The 16,664-nt window shown below is 42.3% G+C and overlaps 2 protein-coding genes across 2 annotated transcripts in view; both read right to left on the bottom strand.

Moving 5' to 3' along the window:
• Positions 1–4,825: 4,825 nt before the first annotated feature.
• tent5ba (terminal nucleotidyltransferase 5ba) lies at positions 4,826–8,677 on the bottom strand. The gene is made up of 2 exons (XM_058084414.2): positions 8,512–8,677; positions 4,826–6,204 (listed from the first exon to the last, which is right to left on the bottom strand). Exons 1-2 carry the CDS (start codon positions 8,665–8,667, stop codon positions 5,176–5,178), a joined length of 1,185 nt encoding a protein of 394 aa, XP_057940397.1. The 5' UTR covers positions 8,668–8,677; the 3' UTR covers positions 4,826–5,175.
• A 58-nt stretch (positions 8,678–8,735) lies between these two features.
• The window catches only part of zdhhc18a (zDHHC palmitoyltransferase 18a), a 40,533-nt gene continuing 32,604 nt past the window's right edge, over positions 8,736–16,664 (bottom strand). The window contains exon 10 of the mRNA XM_078797709.1: positions 8,736–8,850. The gene's annotated coding sequence lies outside the window, so the exon portion shown is untranslated. The remainder of the gene's footprint in view (positions 8,851–16,664) is intronic.

Genomic DNA, 16,664 nt, shown 5'->3' with positions numbered 1-16,664 from the left:
GTGTTGATGCCGGTCGTTCTGGGTTTGCTTGGACCTCTCTGTGGGAGTGTGCATGTTCTTTCCATGCGTGGGTGGGTTTATCCCAGGTTCTCTGGCTTCTTTGCACATTCCAAAATCATGCATGTTTGGTTAAGTGGAGACTCTAAATGAGGGGTGGGTAAACTTTTGACATATGACTCAAACAAATTCTTGCTCACGGTGCAACGAAACGAAAAGTTAACGCATCACATAAATTAACTACTGCTACCTCGTGGGTGATAAACAACAACAAAGCGGTAAGCATAACACATAACTTAAAACTGTTATTTCCAAATGCCCACAAGGCATGCTGGGTACTCCAGCTGCAACAACAATATCATTCATTCATTCATTCATTCATTACTGCTTTTCCTCACAAGGGTCGCGGAGGGTGCTGGAGCCTGTTCCAGCTGTCTTCGGGCGAGAGGCGGGGTACACCCTGGACTGGTGGCCAGCCAATCACAGGGCACATATAGACAAACAACCATTCACACTCACATTCATACCTATGGACAATTTGGAGTCACCAATTAACCTAGCATGTTTTTGGAATGTGGGAGGAAACCGGAGTACCCGGAGAAAACCCACGCATGCACGGGGAGAACATGCAAACTCCACACAGAGCCGAGGGTGGAATTGAACCCTGGTCTCCTAGCTGTGAGGTCTGCGCGCTAACCACTCGACCGCCGTGCAGCCTACAACAATATCAACTATAAATAAAAACATTGGCTAATCAAGTGTGCCACAATGGCGCTGTGCAAGTGTAAGTGTGAGTGGTTGTTTGCTTATACAGTATGTACCTTGTGATTGGTAGGTTGGTGACTAGCTCAGGTGGAGCCCACCTCTCCCATGGCCCTGAACATGATAATCTGTAGAAAAAAAAAAATTCGACTCGGCGAGTGGTTAGCGCGCAAACCTCACAGCTAGGAGACAATGGTTCAATCCCACCCTCGGCCATCTCTGTGTGGAGTTTGCATGTTCTCCCCATGCATGCGTGGGTTTTCTCCGGATACTCCGGTTTCCTCCCACATTCCAAAAACATGCTAGGTTAATTGTCCAGGGTGTACCCCGCCTCTCACCCGAAGACAGCTGGGATAGGCTCCAGCACCCCCGCGACCCTCGTGAGGAAAAAGCGGTAGAAAATGAATGAATGAATGAAATTTCAACTCTCTGTGCTCTCCTGTGTGTCTCATTAAAAAAATGTAGCCAAATAAGCAATAAAAACATGATTTATAACAGCATGTTTATGTATATCAGGCACATTATCTCCATTCACTGCCATAACTTCAAAACACATACTAGCCCTTTAAACCTCCTTTAAATCTCCTCCATTTGTTTCAGAAACTATCAACAACCAAAGCAAACGCTAATGCCTTTTGTTTTAACTTGGAACGTAACCATGAATGGGAGGTACAATAAATACCATGTATGCAATCAGCATGCACTTGTGAAACATAGATCTGTTTCTGGTGTTTGTTTGCTGTCTTTTTAGGAAATAAAATATGTCTGAAAAAAAAGCATTTCAGTGGGCAGCTATGATATATTAGCATACGGGTCAGTCTCATGAAAGGGGAACCGGAGAGGCTGCCATCACTTCAAGAGGCATGACGCACAGACTTCAGTGATTTGCAGCTAGAACCGAATAAAAATATACTGCAAACACATGGAATAAACAGAGGGGAACGGTTTTCTTTCTGTCTGCTGTGTATCAAACATGGCCTGATGTTGGTTGATGAAATAACAAATAGAAAAACGGATTGTGCACCGAACGTATGTTGCTGCATCCAGAACGTGTACGCGTCACAAACGTAACCAGCATAACCCACACAGAATAGAACTCATTTTAATCGCGGAACACTATATGCTAAGGCGTTGACCTCTGCCATGACATATGTATGTGAACTTCAGAGTCTTAGCATGTTATTTCTCCTGTTTTTCCATCCATATTCAGACAATACCGAAAGTGACACGATGGCCAGGGTTGGTGAATTCTATTGATCTTATTTTTCTTAACAATATACTTTGAGGAAGCCGAGTTTGATTCCACTGTCGGGCATCTCTGTGTGGAGTTTGCATGTTCTCCCCGTGCATGCGTGGGTTTTCTTCGGGGACTCCGGTTTCCTCCCACATTCCAAAAACATGCTAGGTTAATTGGCGACTCCATATTGTCCATAGGTATGAATGTGAGTGTGAATGGTTGTTTGTCTATATGTGCCCTGTGATTGGCTGTCCACCAGTCCAGATTGTAATGGTAATGGTAATGGTTTTATTTCATTTGAACATGCATCAGATTACAATTGAGTGCATCCCATAATCAGTTCACAGTTCCACATGTCTAAAAGGAGTAGGAAGAAGCAAAGCTTATTAAATCCTACCCCTCCATCTGGTACTTTTACAATCAGTAACTGTTACATTTGTTCACTTCCTGCATTCCTAATATAGTTTAAGGTTTTTTTTATTGTTTTTTTTTGTCACGTACCGAATATGAGCATCCAATGTGTCAATATAGTGATATGTATGTATGTATGTATATGTATGTATGTATGTATGTATAGCACATCATGACTGGTTCAAGACTCTTCATCCTTGTATTTAGCAAACATCAACTGCTTGTATTGTTTCTTGAATTGGCTCATCGTTGTGCATTGTTTGAGGGTCTTACTCAATCCATTCCATAGTTTGATTCCACATACTGAAATGCTATGGCTTTTTAACGTAGTCCTAGCATAGAAGTGTTTCAAATGTACTTCTTCCCTGAGATCATATTTCTCCTCTCTTGTAGAGAAGTATTGGATGACATTTTTAGCTATTTGGGTGTTTTTAGCCTTATGCATTATTTTAGCTGTTTGAAGATGAACTATATTAGTTAAGTATTAGTGATTTTAGAAATAAGGAGTTAGTATGTTCTCTGTAGGCGGCATTATGAATTATCCTTACTGACCTTTTTTGCAGTACATTTAGCGAGTGAAGATTGCTTTTATAGTTATTAGCCCATATTTCCACACAATAATTAACCTGAAACGTACCTATGTTCTACTGCTGATTACTAAACAACGGAAAAAGGTAGAAACAAATTTTTGTTTTTCTGATTTTGGTATATACCAAAAATCCTTGGAAAATCAGTAAAAATGGCTGAGATTGAATGAATTACTGTTACCCTCAGATGTTGGGTAAATAAACATCAAAAGAGCCATTTTGGGCCAGTTTTCACCAATTTAAAACTCACTTAAAGCCACAAAACCTATTTGACCACTAAATTTGATAGTTGAAGTTCCAGTAGCACTTTTCGTATTGCTGTAATAAGCCAAATAGTTGACCAGCGTCATGGTTTAATCACCGAGTTCACCAACCAGAGAACACTGTACTCCGGTGGATGCTCAACTTTGATGAAGAACTCTGAAAGGCAGTGTAATGACCACACAGAAGGATAAAAGAGGACCCCCGAATGAGCATGAATTCCACCATTTTTGCCTGACAAATTTAAAGATGAATGCGATCTTTCTGGGTTGCATCTTCTCCATCTTTGCGGTCGCTGTGTTCGGATATTGTGGCAGTCAAGCAAACAGGGTCGGCTTTCCAGAATCATGGTCGGAGAACAGGCCGGCCTTTGTTAAAAAGCTTTAGTATCAGTTGAAAGAGAAGCCATTGTGCTTTAGAAAAGGCTCCTTATGGTTCATGTCCTCAGATTGTAATGGATCCTCAGGCCTCGCCTAACAAAATGCAACTCACTCCAGCCAGAAGTATACATGCCTTTCAACAGATAGCAGCCTCCTTGTTGAGCTCAAGCGGAGGACAAACAAGCACTCATGGTATGCATCCATCTATCCGCAGCAGCACCTGTTACTTTCCTTTCACACTGCAAACTGTTTGACATTTATCGTCATCAAGGTCCATTGTCGAGCCAAAGATTGAAACACACACACACAGACAAAAAACCAGCCAAATAATGTGTTTTCCCTTTTTTAATTTCACAAAAATGAATGCTTCTTCTTCTTAGAGGCGGACATAGTATTCTAGAAAAAAACCTGAATGCACAGTTTACAGACGTCTTGAGAACATATCACGGTTCACGTCAGGCACTTGGAATCATACACCAAGAAACACAAATTCCCTTTCTAAAACAAGAAAAATACATCTTTGGTCCCATAAGTCCTTTTACAAAAGTAAAAGCCAAGCGTATGAAAATAACATCAGCTTTAATGTTTTGTCTTCAAAAGATTGCATTTCCAACTCATTAAGCTTCACTTTTTTTTTTTTAAATAAATGGTTACATCTAAAAAAAAAAAGATGTAACCATTTTTTAAATAAATGTTACATCTAAAAAAAGATGTAAACATTTTTTAAAATAAATGGTTACATATAAAAGAAAAAAGGTGTAACCATTTTTTTAAATAAATGGTTACATCTAAAAAAAAAAGATGTAACCATTTTTTTAAATAAATGTTACATCTAAAAAAAAGATGTAACCATTTTTTAAAATAAATGGTTACATATAAAAGAAAAAAGGTGTAACCATTTTTTAAAATAAATGGTTACATATAAAAGAAAAAAGGTGTAACCATTTTTTAAAATAAATGTTACATCTAAAAAAAAAAAGATGTAACCATTTTTTAAAATAAATGTTACATCTAAAAAAAAGATTTAACCATTTTTTTAAATAAATGGTTACATATAAAAAAAAAGATGTAACCATTTTTTTTAAATAAATGGTTACATATAAAAAGAAAAAAGGTGTAACCATTTATTTAAAAAAATGGTTACATCTAAAAAAAAAAAGATGTAACCATTTTTTAAATAAATGGTTACATATAAAAAGAAAAAAGGTGTAACCATTTTTTCAAATAAATGGTTACATCTAAAAAAAAAATGTAACCATTTTTTAAAATAAATGTTACATCTAAAAAAAAGTAACAATTTTTTTTAAATAAATGGTTACATCTAAAAATAAAAAATAAAAAGATGGAACCATTTTTTTTTTATATATGGTTACATATTAAAAAAAGACGACCAGCAATCTTACAGATGTTTGTGTTGGCTCAATCAGACGTACAGCAGAACAGGATTATGTTTTTAATCACATTTGGCAAACTTGCTTTTTGTGTGTCCAACGCTCTTCTGCAAAAAGATCCCAAAGCATCCATCTCCGGGGTGTTTGCCTCAGCTGCAGGGCAGCCATGTCTGGTAGGAAGTTGTGCACGGCGCCACCTGCGGCGCTTGCACGTGTGCGATGTAGTAATTGCTGAAGTTAATGTCCTGCACGTACGGAGCCGGCTGGTAGTAACACGTAACGTTCGTCACCGTGGGGATGGCGTTCTGCTCGGCCAGCACCTTAAGCGCCAACATGGAGATGAGGCTGAGCGTCTGGCGTCGCTCGTGACCCATCAGACAGACGGTGCTCTCGTTCACCACCTCGTACAGCGTCATCAGGCACTCGTATCGTTTGTGCTCCATGCCCACAAAGTGGTTTTGGAGGTAGGCCTCCAGTTTCCTCTTCTGCTCGCCAATGTCGGAAAAGTCAATGAAGAAGCGCGAGCACATGTAGCGCTGCATTTGCTTCATGTCCGCTTCGGAGGAAGGTCGGAACCCCCGTACCAGCAGATGGCAGTACTTCAACAAGCCGCCCCCTCGGATTTCTTCCGGGCTTCGCGTGGCTATAGTCTTCCGACACAAATGATCCATAGCCTCCTGGAAGTCGCCGTAAACGCTCTCGCCGATGACTGTGGGGTGAAAGCTCTCCGACATGGGCGTCTCCGAGCAACGGTCGAACAAGAGCAGAGAGTCGAGGCAAATCTGGAAGGAGTCCACGCTGAACTCGAACTGCCTCCTCAAAGAGTCTACAAATTTAAGCTCCACGTTCTTGCCCGTGTTGTTGGACAGCGAGATGAGGCTCCAGCGGTCCGTGTCGTTGCATACTTTCACCAGTTTCTGCACGTACGCCTCTTTGAGGGTCAGCGCCGTGATGCGTTCCTTGGAGACACCGGCCGGAAGGAAATCAAACAGACAGTCCAGCACCACGTCCTTCACCAGACGGAACGCCTGGTCATCCTTCAGCGACACGCCGAAGATCAAGTCCAGGTCCTTGTAGCCCAGTCCGGTGTCCTGGTGGAGCACGTGACTGGCGGCCGAGCCGTTCAGTCTCACGTCTTTGACGCACACGCCCTTGTCCTCCAGGCGAGCCCGCACCACCTGGACACACACACACACATGCGGCACGTCAACAGGATGGTCGTGGAGGCAAAACATGGAGAGGATGAGAGCCAAGACGGACAAAGAGAGCAGCAGACTCTAACACACACGCACACACACACATATTCCGGAGGACTCTATACTGGCTGGTGGTTGATGAGAAAACCTTTGCTTTGTGGCTTAACTTCCCAACCTCTGGGTCATTAGGGGTCACAAGCATTTCCCTTCCCCTCTCCTGGTGACCTGGAAAATGCTTCAGCTTTTTACCACACATACGGGAATGAGGATCCTGCTTGGAAAAAGCCTGGCAGCATCAACCCAAATAAAAGCACAAGGGAACGTCCAGTTTTTCAAAAGGAAATCATGTTGATTTTTGCATAAAATATTCCAGACACGGGATGCACGGTGGTCGAGTGGTTAGCGCGCAGACCTCACAGCTAGGACACCAGGGTTCAATTCCACCCTCGGCCATCTCTGTGTGTTCTCCCCATGTCTGCGTTTTTGTATCCTTGTTAGACTATATTTCCCATGTACAGTATATCGATGTATTTTCCTGTTTTCCTCCTCCAGCTAGGAGATCCGAGTTCGATTCCACCCTCGGCCATCTCTGTGTGGAGTTTGCATGTTCTCCCCGTGCATGCGTGGGTTTTCTCCGGGTACTCCGGTTTCCTCCCACATTCCAAAAACATGCTAGGTTAATTGGCCACAGGTATGAATGTGAGTGTGAATGGTTGACCGCACAGCTAGGACACCAGGGTTCAATTCCACCCTCGGCCATCTCTGTGTGTTCTCCCCGTGCATGCGTGGGTTTTCTCCGGGTACTCCGGTTTCCTCCCACATTCCAAAAACATGCTAGGTTAATTGGCGACTCAAAATTGTCCATAGGTATGAATGTGAGTGTGAATGGTTGTTTGTCTATATGTGCCCTGTGATTGGCTGGCGACCAGTCCAGGGTGTACCCAGCCTCTCGCCCGAAGACAGCTGGGGTAGGCTCCAGCACCCCTCACGACCCTCGTGAGGAAAAGCAGTACAAAATGAATGAATGAATTCCAGACACCCCAACAAAAAAAACTTTATTTGACCCCATGGTGGGTTGTTTAGCAGTCACACTCAATAAAAAATGTAATGCGAGTGAGTCAGCAACACGTAGGGTGCTTTGTTTGCAAAAAAAATGCTTTTTGAATGGATTATTAGCATATGCATCATTGCAAAAAGTCTAATGTATGCAACAACTGCTTTACGCTACAAATGGATCACCGTCTAACGCACTCGTACACAATCCTAATTCTCCCTCCGTGGTACTGACCTGTCAGATTATCGTCTCTCGATTAACTCTCTCCCATGGTGATCAGATAACAAGTCGGATCTATTTATACATACTAGGTCAGGCTACAGACGTACACTTTCTTTCCCTTTTTTTTAACGCAAAGCCAACGTCACGCCTGAGAGCAAACGTGGTTCAAATTCCAAAGTGTGGAATTTTTTTGATTTCTGCTTGTATTGATGTCACATCCTGGAATGTGGATGCATCCATTTACATTAAGCTTCCTACTGGAGTTGGGAGCGTGGCTGCCAAGGTGAAATCCTAGCAGGGACGAGACGCATGTCTTACCTTATATAGAAAGAGACCATTGATAAAAAAGAGAGAGAGAGAATGTGTGTCCTCAACGCAGAATAAACTAAACTAAACTTCCACCTTGGACTTGAACACTTTGTCATTTTATGGGTGATGTTCCTCCACATGCATAAGCAGTCACTGCTGGGGATCAATATTCCTACTCATGCATATTTGCACAAAACCCCAGAGGAAAAAGGAAGGGGGGGGGGGCAACCTGCATTTAAGCTTCCTGTATTGCTCAATGGAGCATTCATCTTTCCATAACCACAAGTATGAGCTCAGGGCTGGATATACGCTCGCTTAGCTCATTGCAGAGAATGTCAACGTGGGAATAGAATGACTGCGGCGTGACTGTGAAGGGGTTGGGAGAGACTACATAAGTGGAATTTTGACTCTTTGCAGATAAATACGCAGCTGTCTAGACGCCACAAGGGGAAAAAAAAAAGAGTGTAAGGCAGACATTGGAATTGTTAGGAAGGAAAAGGGGGCTGTTCTATACATTTAAAAGCCATTTTTGTGCTGCTGGAAATTTTTCATTTTGCATACTGGAAATAGAAAGTCATGTGAGAGGTGAATGTTATGTGCAAACATTTGTAAAGCTAACACTAAGGTCAACTGTACTTGATGAATATGTAAATGAACCCGGTGTCATGTCACAATTTCATTATCAATAAAGATTTTGGGATTACCTGAACAATCTGGCGGGGGCTCATGGACAGCGTGGGGAAATTTCCCCTGCCGTGGATGGGTACAGCCTCCCCCAGGATGGAGTCCAAGCGCTGCACCTGATCCCAAGACAACACGCAGAACCGCGGACCGTGATCCGAAGAATCCCCTCTCTCCATGGCGATGGACGATCAAACACCTCCCGAGAGAAAATTACAAAACGATTAAAAAAAAAAAGTTTCCTCCTGTGGGATATATTCCTCTTTGTGTGTTCCGGTGGTGTTTGGTGTTCGGCTTCTTCCGCTGGAGTTCGAGGAAGAGGTTGTTGGGTCAGCTGCTGTGCGCCGAGAAGTCCGCCTAGCCTGCAAAGGAGCAGATTCATAAGGAAAAGCCTCATGTCTTTAAAGCTCCGCCCTCATTAGTAATGAAACCCTCTGATTGGCTGCCGTGTTTGGTCATTCAAGCACACACTTGTAGGAAACACCCTTCTTGTGACGTCACTACCCCAACTCCCTCAGGTGCATTCTGCTGACTAACCCAACGCTTTTGAAGCTGTGCGTTTCTTCACAGTGTTAAAATAGCTTTCCCGGGGGGGGGGCATGTTGTTACTAAATGACTTGTTACTTATGCAAACTCTTACTTTATTTGCTCCGAGTATATTTGCAGAGCATGCGGGATGTTATTTATTTCTGCAACGCCCTGCTTCACCGTCATACCTGCAGGCCTCACCGGCACCCGTGTAAGACTTAGCTGGGTTTTTATTTATTTGCATATGGTTTCCTCCACCCTTGTATTATTTAAAATAAAGCATGGGGTTTGATGTCTTGCCCAAGGGACACCTCTTGGGCGAGAAGTTGCCAGGAGGCGGGGTTTCCACAGGTCTCCTGCTCCTTTGGGGTCTTGGGGGGGGGGGGGGGATGGTACCGGCTATAAGCTGACAAATTCATTCATTCATTTTCTACCTCTTATCCTCACGAGGGTCACGGGGGTGCTGGAGCCTATCCCAGCTGTCTTCGGGTGAGAGGCGGGGTACACCCTGGACTGGTGGCCAGCCAATCACAGGGCACATATAGACAAACAACCATTCACACTCACATTCATACCTATGGACAATTTGGAGTCGCCAATTAACCTAGCATGTTTTTGGAATGTGGGAGGAAACCAGAGTACCCGGAAAAAAACACACGCATGCACGGGGAGGACATGCAAACTCCACATAGAGATGGCCGATGGTGGAATTGAACCCTGGTCTCCTAGCTGTGAGGTCTGCACACTAATCACTCAACCGCCGTGCAGCCCGCTGACAAATTCTAACTTAATCACACATGCTAACAAACATTTATGGTCTGTTTTCAGCATCTTGAATTTCATACTTAATATTACTAATATTGGGCTGCATAGTGGGTGGTTAACACGCAGGCCTCACAGCTAGGATCAATTCCACCATCGGCTATCTCTTTGTGGAGTTTGCATGTTCTCCCCGTGCATGCGTGGTTTTTTTTTCCGGGTACTCTGGTTTCCTCCCACATTCCAAAAACATGCTAGGTTAATTGGCGACTCCAAATTGTCCATAGGTATGAATGTGAGTGTGAATGGTTGTTTGTCTATATGTGAACTGTGGAAAAGGAAAAGCGGTAGAAAATGAACGAATGAGTGTTTTTAGTTGTTTTTTATTGTGTTTTTCAGTTGATTGTTTATACTTGTCTACTTTAGTTTCCGTGTCTGGCCTTCTTTGCTATGATTTGGGGAAGGAAAAAATATATTTTTGCATTCTTAAAGGATTTTCAGTTTTTTTTCAATCTGATTCATAGATTAACCCGAAAAAAATAACTGACCGAATAATTGGCTATTAAAATAACCCTAGGCTGCACGGCGGTCCAGTGGTTAGCACGCAGACCTCACAGCTTGGAGATCCGAGTTCAATTCTACCCTCGGCCATCTCTGTGTGGAGTTTGCATGTTCTCCCCGTGCATGCGTGGGTTTTTTTCCGGGTACTCCGGTTTCCTCCCACATTCCAAAAACATGCTAGGTTAATTGGCGACTCCAAATTGTCCATAGGTATGAATGTGAGTGTGAATGGTTGTTTGTCTATATGTGCAATTATAATGGTAGTAATGACAGTAATTGTAATAAAAAGCATCCAGACTAAAAACCATACTTTTACTATAGTGTCTGCTGGTATGCCTCGTCTTCTCTTCTCCTTCCCTGACTATTCCCATGTTCTCCAACAAGGTTCCATAACCAGTCCCGAGGTTTTTCAGTCCTGCGTCTGCTGACTATCTGGCCTATCCAGCATCTGTGGCGACAGCTTGGCCATTTCTCTTCCCCTATACTCCCAGTCAATGACACGAGGAACATCTGGAGGAACATGAGAAGTATATCAGACTCATCTGCTGTAAAGCAAAGCTTTTCTAGGCAAAACAATCCTCCAGTTCCCTCATACTGCATGACAAAGCTGCTGAACAGGACAGGTTGATTAAAAAGTAGGCTACAAGATGCACGCCAGGCCACAAGCAATGTCAGTTTGTAAAAGAAGCACGACAACTTCTTGTCCTCCTGGGCCTTATCCAAAACGGAGTTATGTATACGTTTCATCGGCTTTGAAATTCCAATATGTAATTAATATGACTCATGAACATTGGACACAGTAGCGGAATAAACACTTTCCATTTTCACAGCGTCAAATGTCGAGACAGAAACACACGGGAACCTCTAAAGTTGAACACATTCTGGTTGGCTTCCAAATTGGTCGAACAATTTTTCCATTGAAAATGTGAATGAACTCAAACTTTAATTCTTAACTTTACAGTTACCACAGTACAATAAAACTCCAATAAACTCACAGAAGGAGTATTTGCAATACTGTTTTGTTTGTACTTGCTTGTTTGCGTACTTCTATGGTTATAATTACATCGTACATGCTTGCAATCACTGGTGTCCTTCTGTGGTGGAACTCCAGCTTTTCTTTGGCTTTAGAGCCGTATTGTGTTTAAACAAATTCCAAATGGTGCCACTTTTTGGGACTTTGCAGGAGATGGTTATCCATGAAATGTATGTGTATGTGAACGTCAGCATTTTTTTTTTGCATGTAGGACTTGAAAAACTGCTTTTTAAAAAAGTCATCATATAATACACTGAAATCCAGAAGCTGCGTGTCCATGATTATATGCAATATAAAACCATAAAACATTGCTTGACAACATTATTGCATGTACTATTTAGTAAAGGCGACAAAAACAATCATTCCGTCGCTGCGATGACCTTTAAGCTTCTGCTTTTCTCTGTCACTTGAAGGCACACATACACATCCTCCATAGCTGCAGTACTCTATTCATATTTATTCTCAAAGCTCCACATGGAAAGCCAGCGTGGAATCCAGTAAATGGAGGACAGAGTCTTAATGACAGAACCAACACAAAGTGCAGACATTACATCACTCTTTCACTGGAGAGACCCTAAAGCAGGGGTGTCCAAACATTTCCACGGTGGCGCATATACTGAAAAAAGGATGTGGCAAGCAATTTTGGCTTTTTTTAGTTTTGTTAATTTTGAAGGCATTTTTTTCAGTCACACTGGTGGTCAACTATATCTGTAGGTACAGGTGCCCTGGGGTAGTCTGATGGAAATGTTAGTGACTGCTAATTTGCATTCATACACCAGTATGGGCAGGACTGGCATGGGGGGCAAGGTGGGTCAAGTGTCTTGCCCAGGGTCACTGGGTCACAACAACAGTGACTTGGTGGAGGGAAGGAGAATCGAACCTTCAACCTTCCAGTTTCTGGACGGCCTGCTGGATCTCCTGGACTGGCATTATTGTTTTTTTGTCTCTTTGTCTCTCACAAGAGTCGCAGGGGTGCCGGAGCCTATCCCAGCTGTCTTCGGGCGAGAGGCGGGGTACACCCTGGAGTGGTGGCCAGCCAATCACAGGGCACATATAGACAAACAACCATTCACACTCACATTCATACCTATGGACAATTTGGAGTCGCCAATTAACCTAGCATGTTTTTGGAATGTGGGAGGAAACCGGAGTACCGGGAGAAAACCCACGCATGCACGGGGAGAACATGCCGAGGGTGGAATTGAACTCGGGTCTCCTAGCTGTATAGCCTGCACGCTAAGGAGGAAAACAGGAAAATACATCGACATACTGTACATGGGAATTATAGTCTAACAAGGATACAAAAACGCTACAGTACAGGATAATGGCGGCATGACAACAAAGAGGAAGGTCAGAGGAGTGAAATACCGTATGTGTGACTCACTTAATAATTTCTTGTATCAAAATAAGAGTATAATTTGTTTTAAAAACAGAATATTTCTCATAACATTGCTGCTTTATATTTTATAGGTGTAGGATTTTTTTACAGCAATAAATAATGTCAGATATGTCTGATACTGTGCCATTATTTCCCCTTCAATGCTTTTATTTCTGTTTCCTGTCTGGTACCACATGCAGTACCTTTACTCCTGTTAGTAAAAACTGTGAGCGCATATTTCCGTATATGTTTATGACAAAAATGATGTACCCATAACCTTGTATTAAAACCGGCGTGGCAGCCTGTTATGAGGACGAGGCCTTGGACGTGGAATGGTTACTTGAGAGAAAGTGGCCAACCTCAAAGTGCTTTTTCGCCTCTACTCTTCAACGTGAAGCAGTATTTGGGTATTTGGCTTGAATATTAATATACAGTTCTGAGGGCGTCCATGTTGTTTCTGATGTATACGCATGTCGCTTGTGTGACATCACAGTAGGCAGTGGCGCTTGGAAACGTAAAACTGCAGTTATTTGCGTTCATACCCAAACACATAACCAGATAACCTTGGTTTTTGGCGGTTAGCGCACAGACCTCACAGCTAGGAGTCCAGGGTTCAATTCCACCCATCTCTGTGTGGAGTTTGCATGTTCTCCCCGTGCATGCGTGGGTTTTCTCCGGGTACTCCGGTTTCCTCCCACATTCCAAAAACATGCTAGGTTAATTGGCGACTCCAAATTGTCCATAGGTATGAATGTGAGTGTGAATGGTTGTTTGTCTATATGTGCCCTGTGATTGGCTGGTGACGAGCCAAGGGCCAAGCGCCTCTCGCCTGGATAGGCTCCAGCACCCCCACGATCCCTGTGAGGATAAGCGGTACAGAAAATGGATGGATGGAGATGGATATTGGTTTTTGCATAATATTATTTGTTTTCCTGAGGATATAAATAATAAATTCATTCATTCATTCATTCATTTTCTACCGCTTTTTTTCCTCACGATGGTCGCAGGGGTGCTGGAGCCTATCCCAGCTGTCTTCAGGCGGGAGGCGGGGTACACCCTGGACTGGTGGCCAGCCAATCACAGGGCACATATAGACAAACAACCATTCACACTCACATTCATACCTATGGACAATTTGGAGTCGCCAATTAACCTAGCATGTTTTTGGAATGTGGGAGGAAACCGGAGTACCCGGAGAAAACCCACGCATTCACGGGAGAACATGCAAACTCCACACAGAGATGGCGGAGGGTGGAATTGAACCCTGGTCTCCTCGCTGTGAGGTCTGCACGCTAACCACTTTGACATAATTATATTTATTAATATTTATTTTAACTTACACTTAACTTTTGGTAATAAATCCATTTAAGCAACAATATTTGAGGAGCCATTTGGGAGTCGAAATTGCCAAAAACATTAAAAATCATCAAAAACATCCACTCACCCCCCAAGCAAGACAGCTAGGATAGGCTCCAGCACCCTCTGCGACCCTCGTGAGGATAAGCGGTAGAAAATGAATGAATGGTTATAATTCCCTTTATTTCTAAATGACCCAAATATTTCATTGCACATAAGAAAAAAAAAATCCCAGGCAGTCATATCATTCCACACGGCACATAAGTGCACCCGTAAAATGTTTATAAGGGAGTGAAGTTCATTACAGGATTGACCCATGTGCAGGTTTAGTGACTGTAATAAAATGGATACACAGAAACACATGCTCTTACGCACTTGAGCACACACGTCATAATATTTGCCTCAAACATGTGTGTGTGTGTGTGTGTGTGTGTGTGAGAGAGAGAGAGCTGGGTTCCTAGCAAAAGGGTCACTGTGCATCCAGGAGGTCGGACCCCAGAATTTGGGGTCCCCCTGTGGTGTCAACATAACAGTGTTGCCATGACAACGCCATCCGCCCTTGTCATTTGGACAGATGTGTTTTGCCGTCTTGACGGTCCCCACAGGTGCCTTAGGAGACGTGCGTCACAAGGCTATAAATAACACAGCATGTGTCAACTGTGCATCCTGGGAGCAAAAACAAGCCAGCATTAAAAAGGATAGAATTACAAATAATGCCATATTAATACAGTATCATAATTCTGTTGAATATAAAGATGTAATGATGGAGAGTAGAAGATGGAACAAAAACAACAAAAAATGTGATTTCAGTGCAGTATTTTTTTCATAGAAGCACATTTGTTTGTAGTTTGTAGTTTGTTTATAGTTTGTAGTATATGTATTTGTAGTTTAGTATTAGTTTGTAGTAGTATTTGTAGTTTATAGTATATGTTAGTAGTTGTTTGTAGTTTGTACAGTCATATTATAGTTTCATATTAATGAGGTGAAATCAAACATTCACGTCATTGTTTGTTAAACATTAATTCATTCAGTTTCTACCACTATGAAGGTCACAAGGTTCCTGAGGGTCCTCACAAGGGGTGCTGGAGCCTATCCCAGCTGTCTTCGGGCGAGAGGCTGGGTACACCCTGGACTGGTGGCCAGCCAATCACAGGGCACATATAGACAAACAACCATTCACACTCACATTCATACCTATGGACAATTTGGAGTCGCTAATTAACCTAGCATGTTTTTGGAATGTGGGAGGAAACCGGAGTACCCGGAGAAAACCCACGCATGCACGGGGAGAACATGAATACTCCACACAGAGATGGCCGAGGGTGGAATCGAACTCGGATCTCCTAGCTGGAGGAGGAAAACAGGAAAATACATCGACATACTGTACATGGGAAATGTAGTCTAACAAGGATACAAAAACACTACAGTACAACATAATGGCGCCAGGACAACAAAGAGGCAAGGTCAGAGGAGTGAAATACTGTATGTGTGACTCACTTAATAATTTATTGTATCAAAAACTCATAGGTTAATCATTAAAATATTATATATATACTATATTGGCAGTTACTATGGTACCCATTATGTCATTGTATGGTCATATCACCTCACACTTCGGTACGGGACAAAAAAAACTTCAAAAAATTTACCTTAACCTTAAACTATATTGGGAAAGCAGGAAGTGAACAAATGTAGCAGTTACTGATTGTAAAAGTGCCAGATGGAGGGGTAGGATTTAATAAGCTTTGCTTCTTCCTACTCCTTTTGGACATGTGGAACTGTGAACTGATTATGGGATGCACTCAATTGGAATCTGATGCATGTTCAAATGAAATAAAACCATTACCATTAGCATTAGCATTACAAAATTCAAACAAAGTGTCGATGGATTGTCAACATAAATGGGATGGCCTTAAATGGGTTCCACTGTATGACTCCTAGCTGTATAGCCTGCAGGCTAAGGAGTAAAACAGGAAAATACGTCGACATACTGTACATGGGAAATGTATTCTAACAAGGATACAAAAACGCTACAGTACAGGATAATGGCGCCAGGACAACAAAGAGGCACGGTCAGAGGAGTGAAATACCTTATGTGTGACTGACTTAATAATTTCTTGTATCAAAAACTCATAGCTTAATCATTAAAATATTATATATACTATATATATATACTATATTGACAGTTACTATGGTACCCATTATGTCATTGGATGGTCATATCACCTCGTACTTTGGTACGTGTTAAAAAATAAATAAATATTTTTTTAAATAAATAAACTATATTAGGAAAGCAGGAAGTGAACAAATGTAACAGTTACTGATTGTAAAAGTACCAGATGGAGGGGTAGGATTTAATAAGCTTTGCTTCTTCCTACTCCTTTTGGACATGTGGAACTGTGAACTGATTATGGGATGCATTCAATTGTAATCTGATGCATGTTCAAATGAAATAAAACCATTACCATTAGCATTAGCATTACAAAATTCAAACAAAGTGTCGATGGATTGTCAACATAAATGGGATGGCCTTAAATGGGTTCCACTGTATGACTCCTAGC

The sequence above is a fragment of the Doryrhamphus excisus genome, linkage group LG17, assembly GCF_037039965.1.
Source record: "Doryrhamphus excisus strain RoL-2023G ecotype Guam linkage group LG17, RoL_Dexc_Guam_v1.1, whole genome shotgun sequence".
In the NCBI taxonomy this organism is placed as follows: domain Eukaryota; kingdom Metazoa; phylum Chordata; class Actinopteri; order Syngnathiformes; family Syngnathidae; genus Doryrhamphus; species Doryrhamphus excisus.
This window is presented reverse-complemented; position numbering and strand designations above follow the sequence as displayed.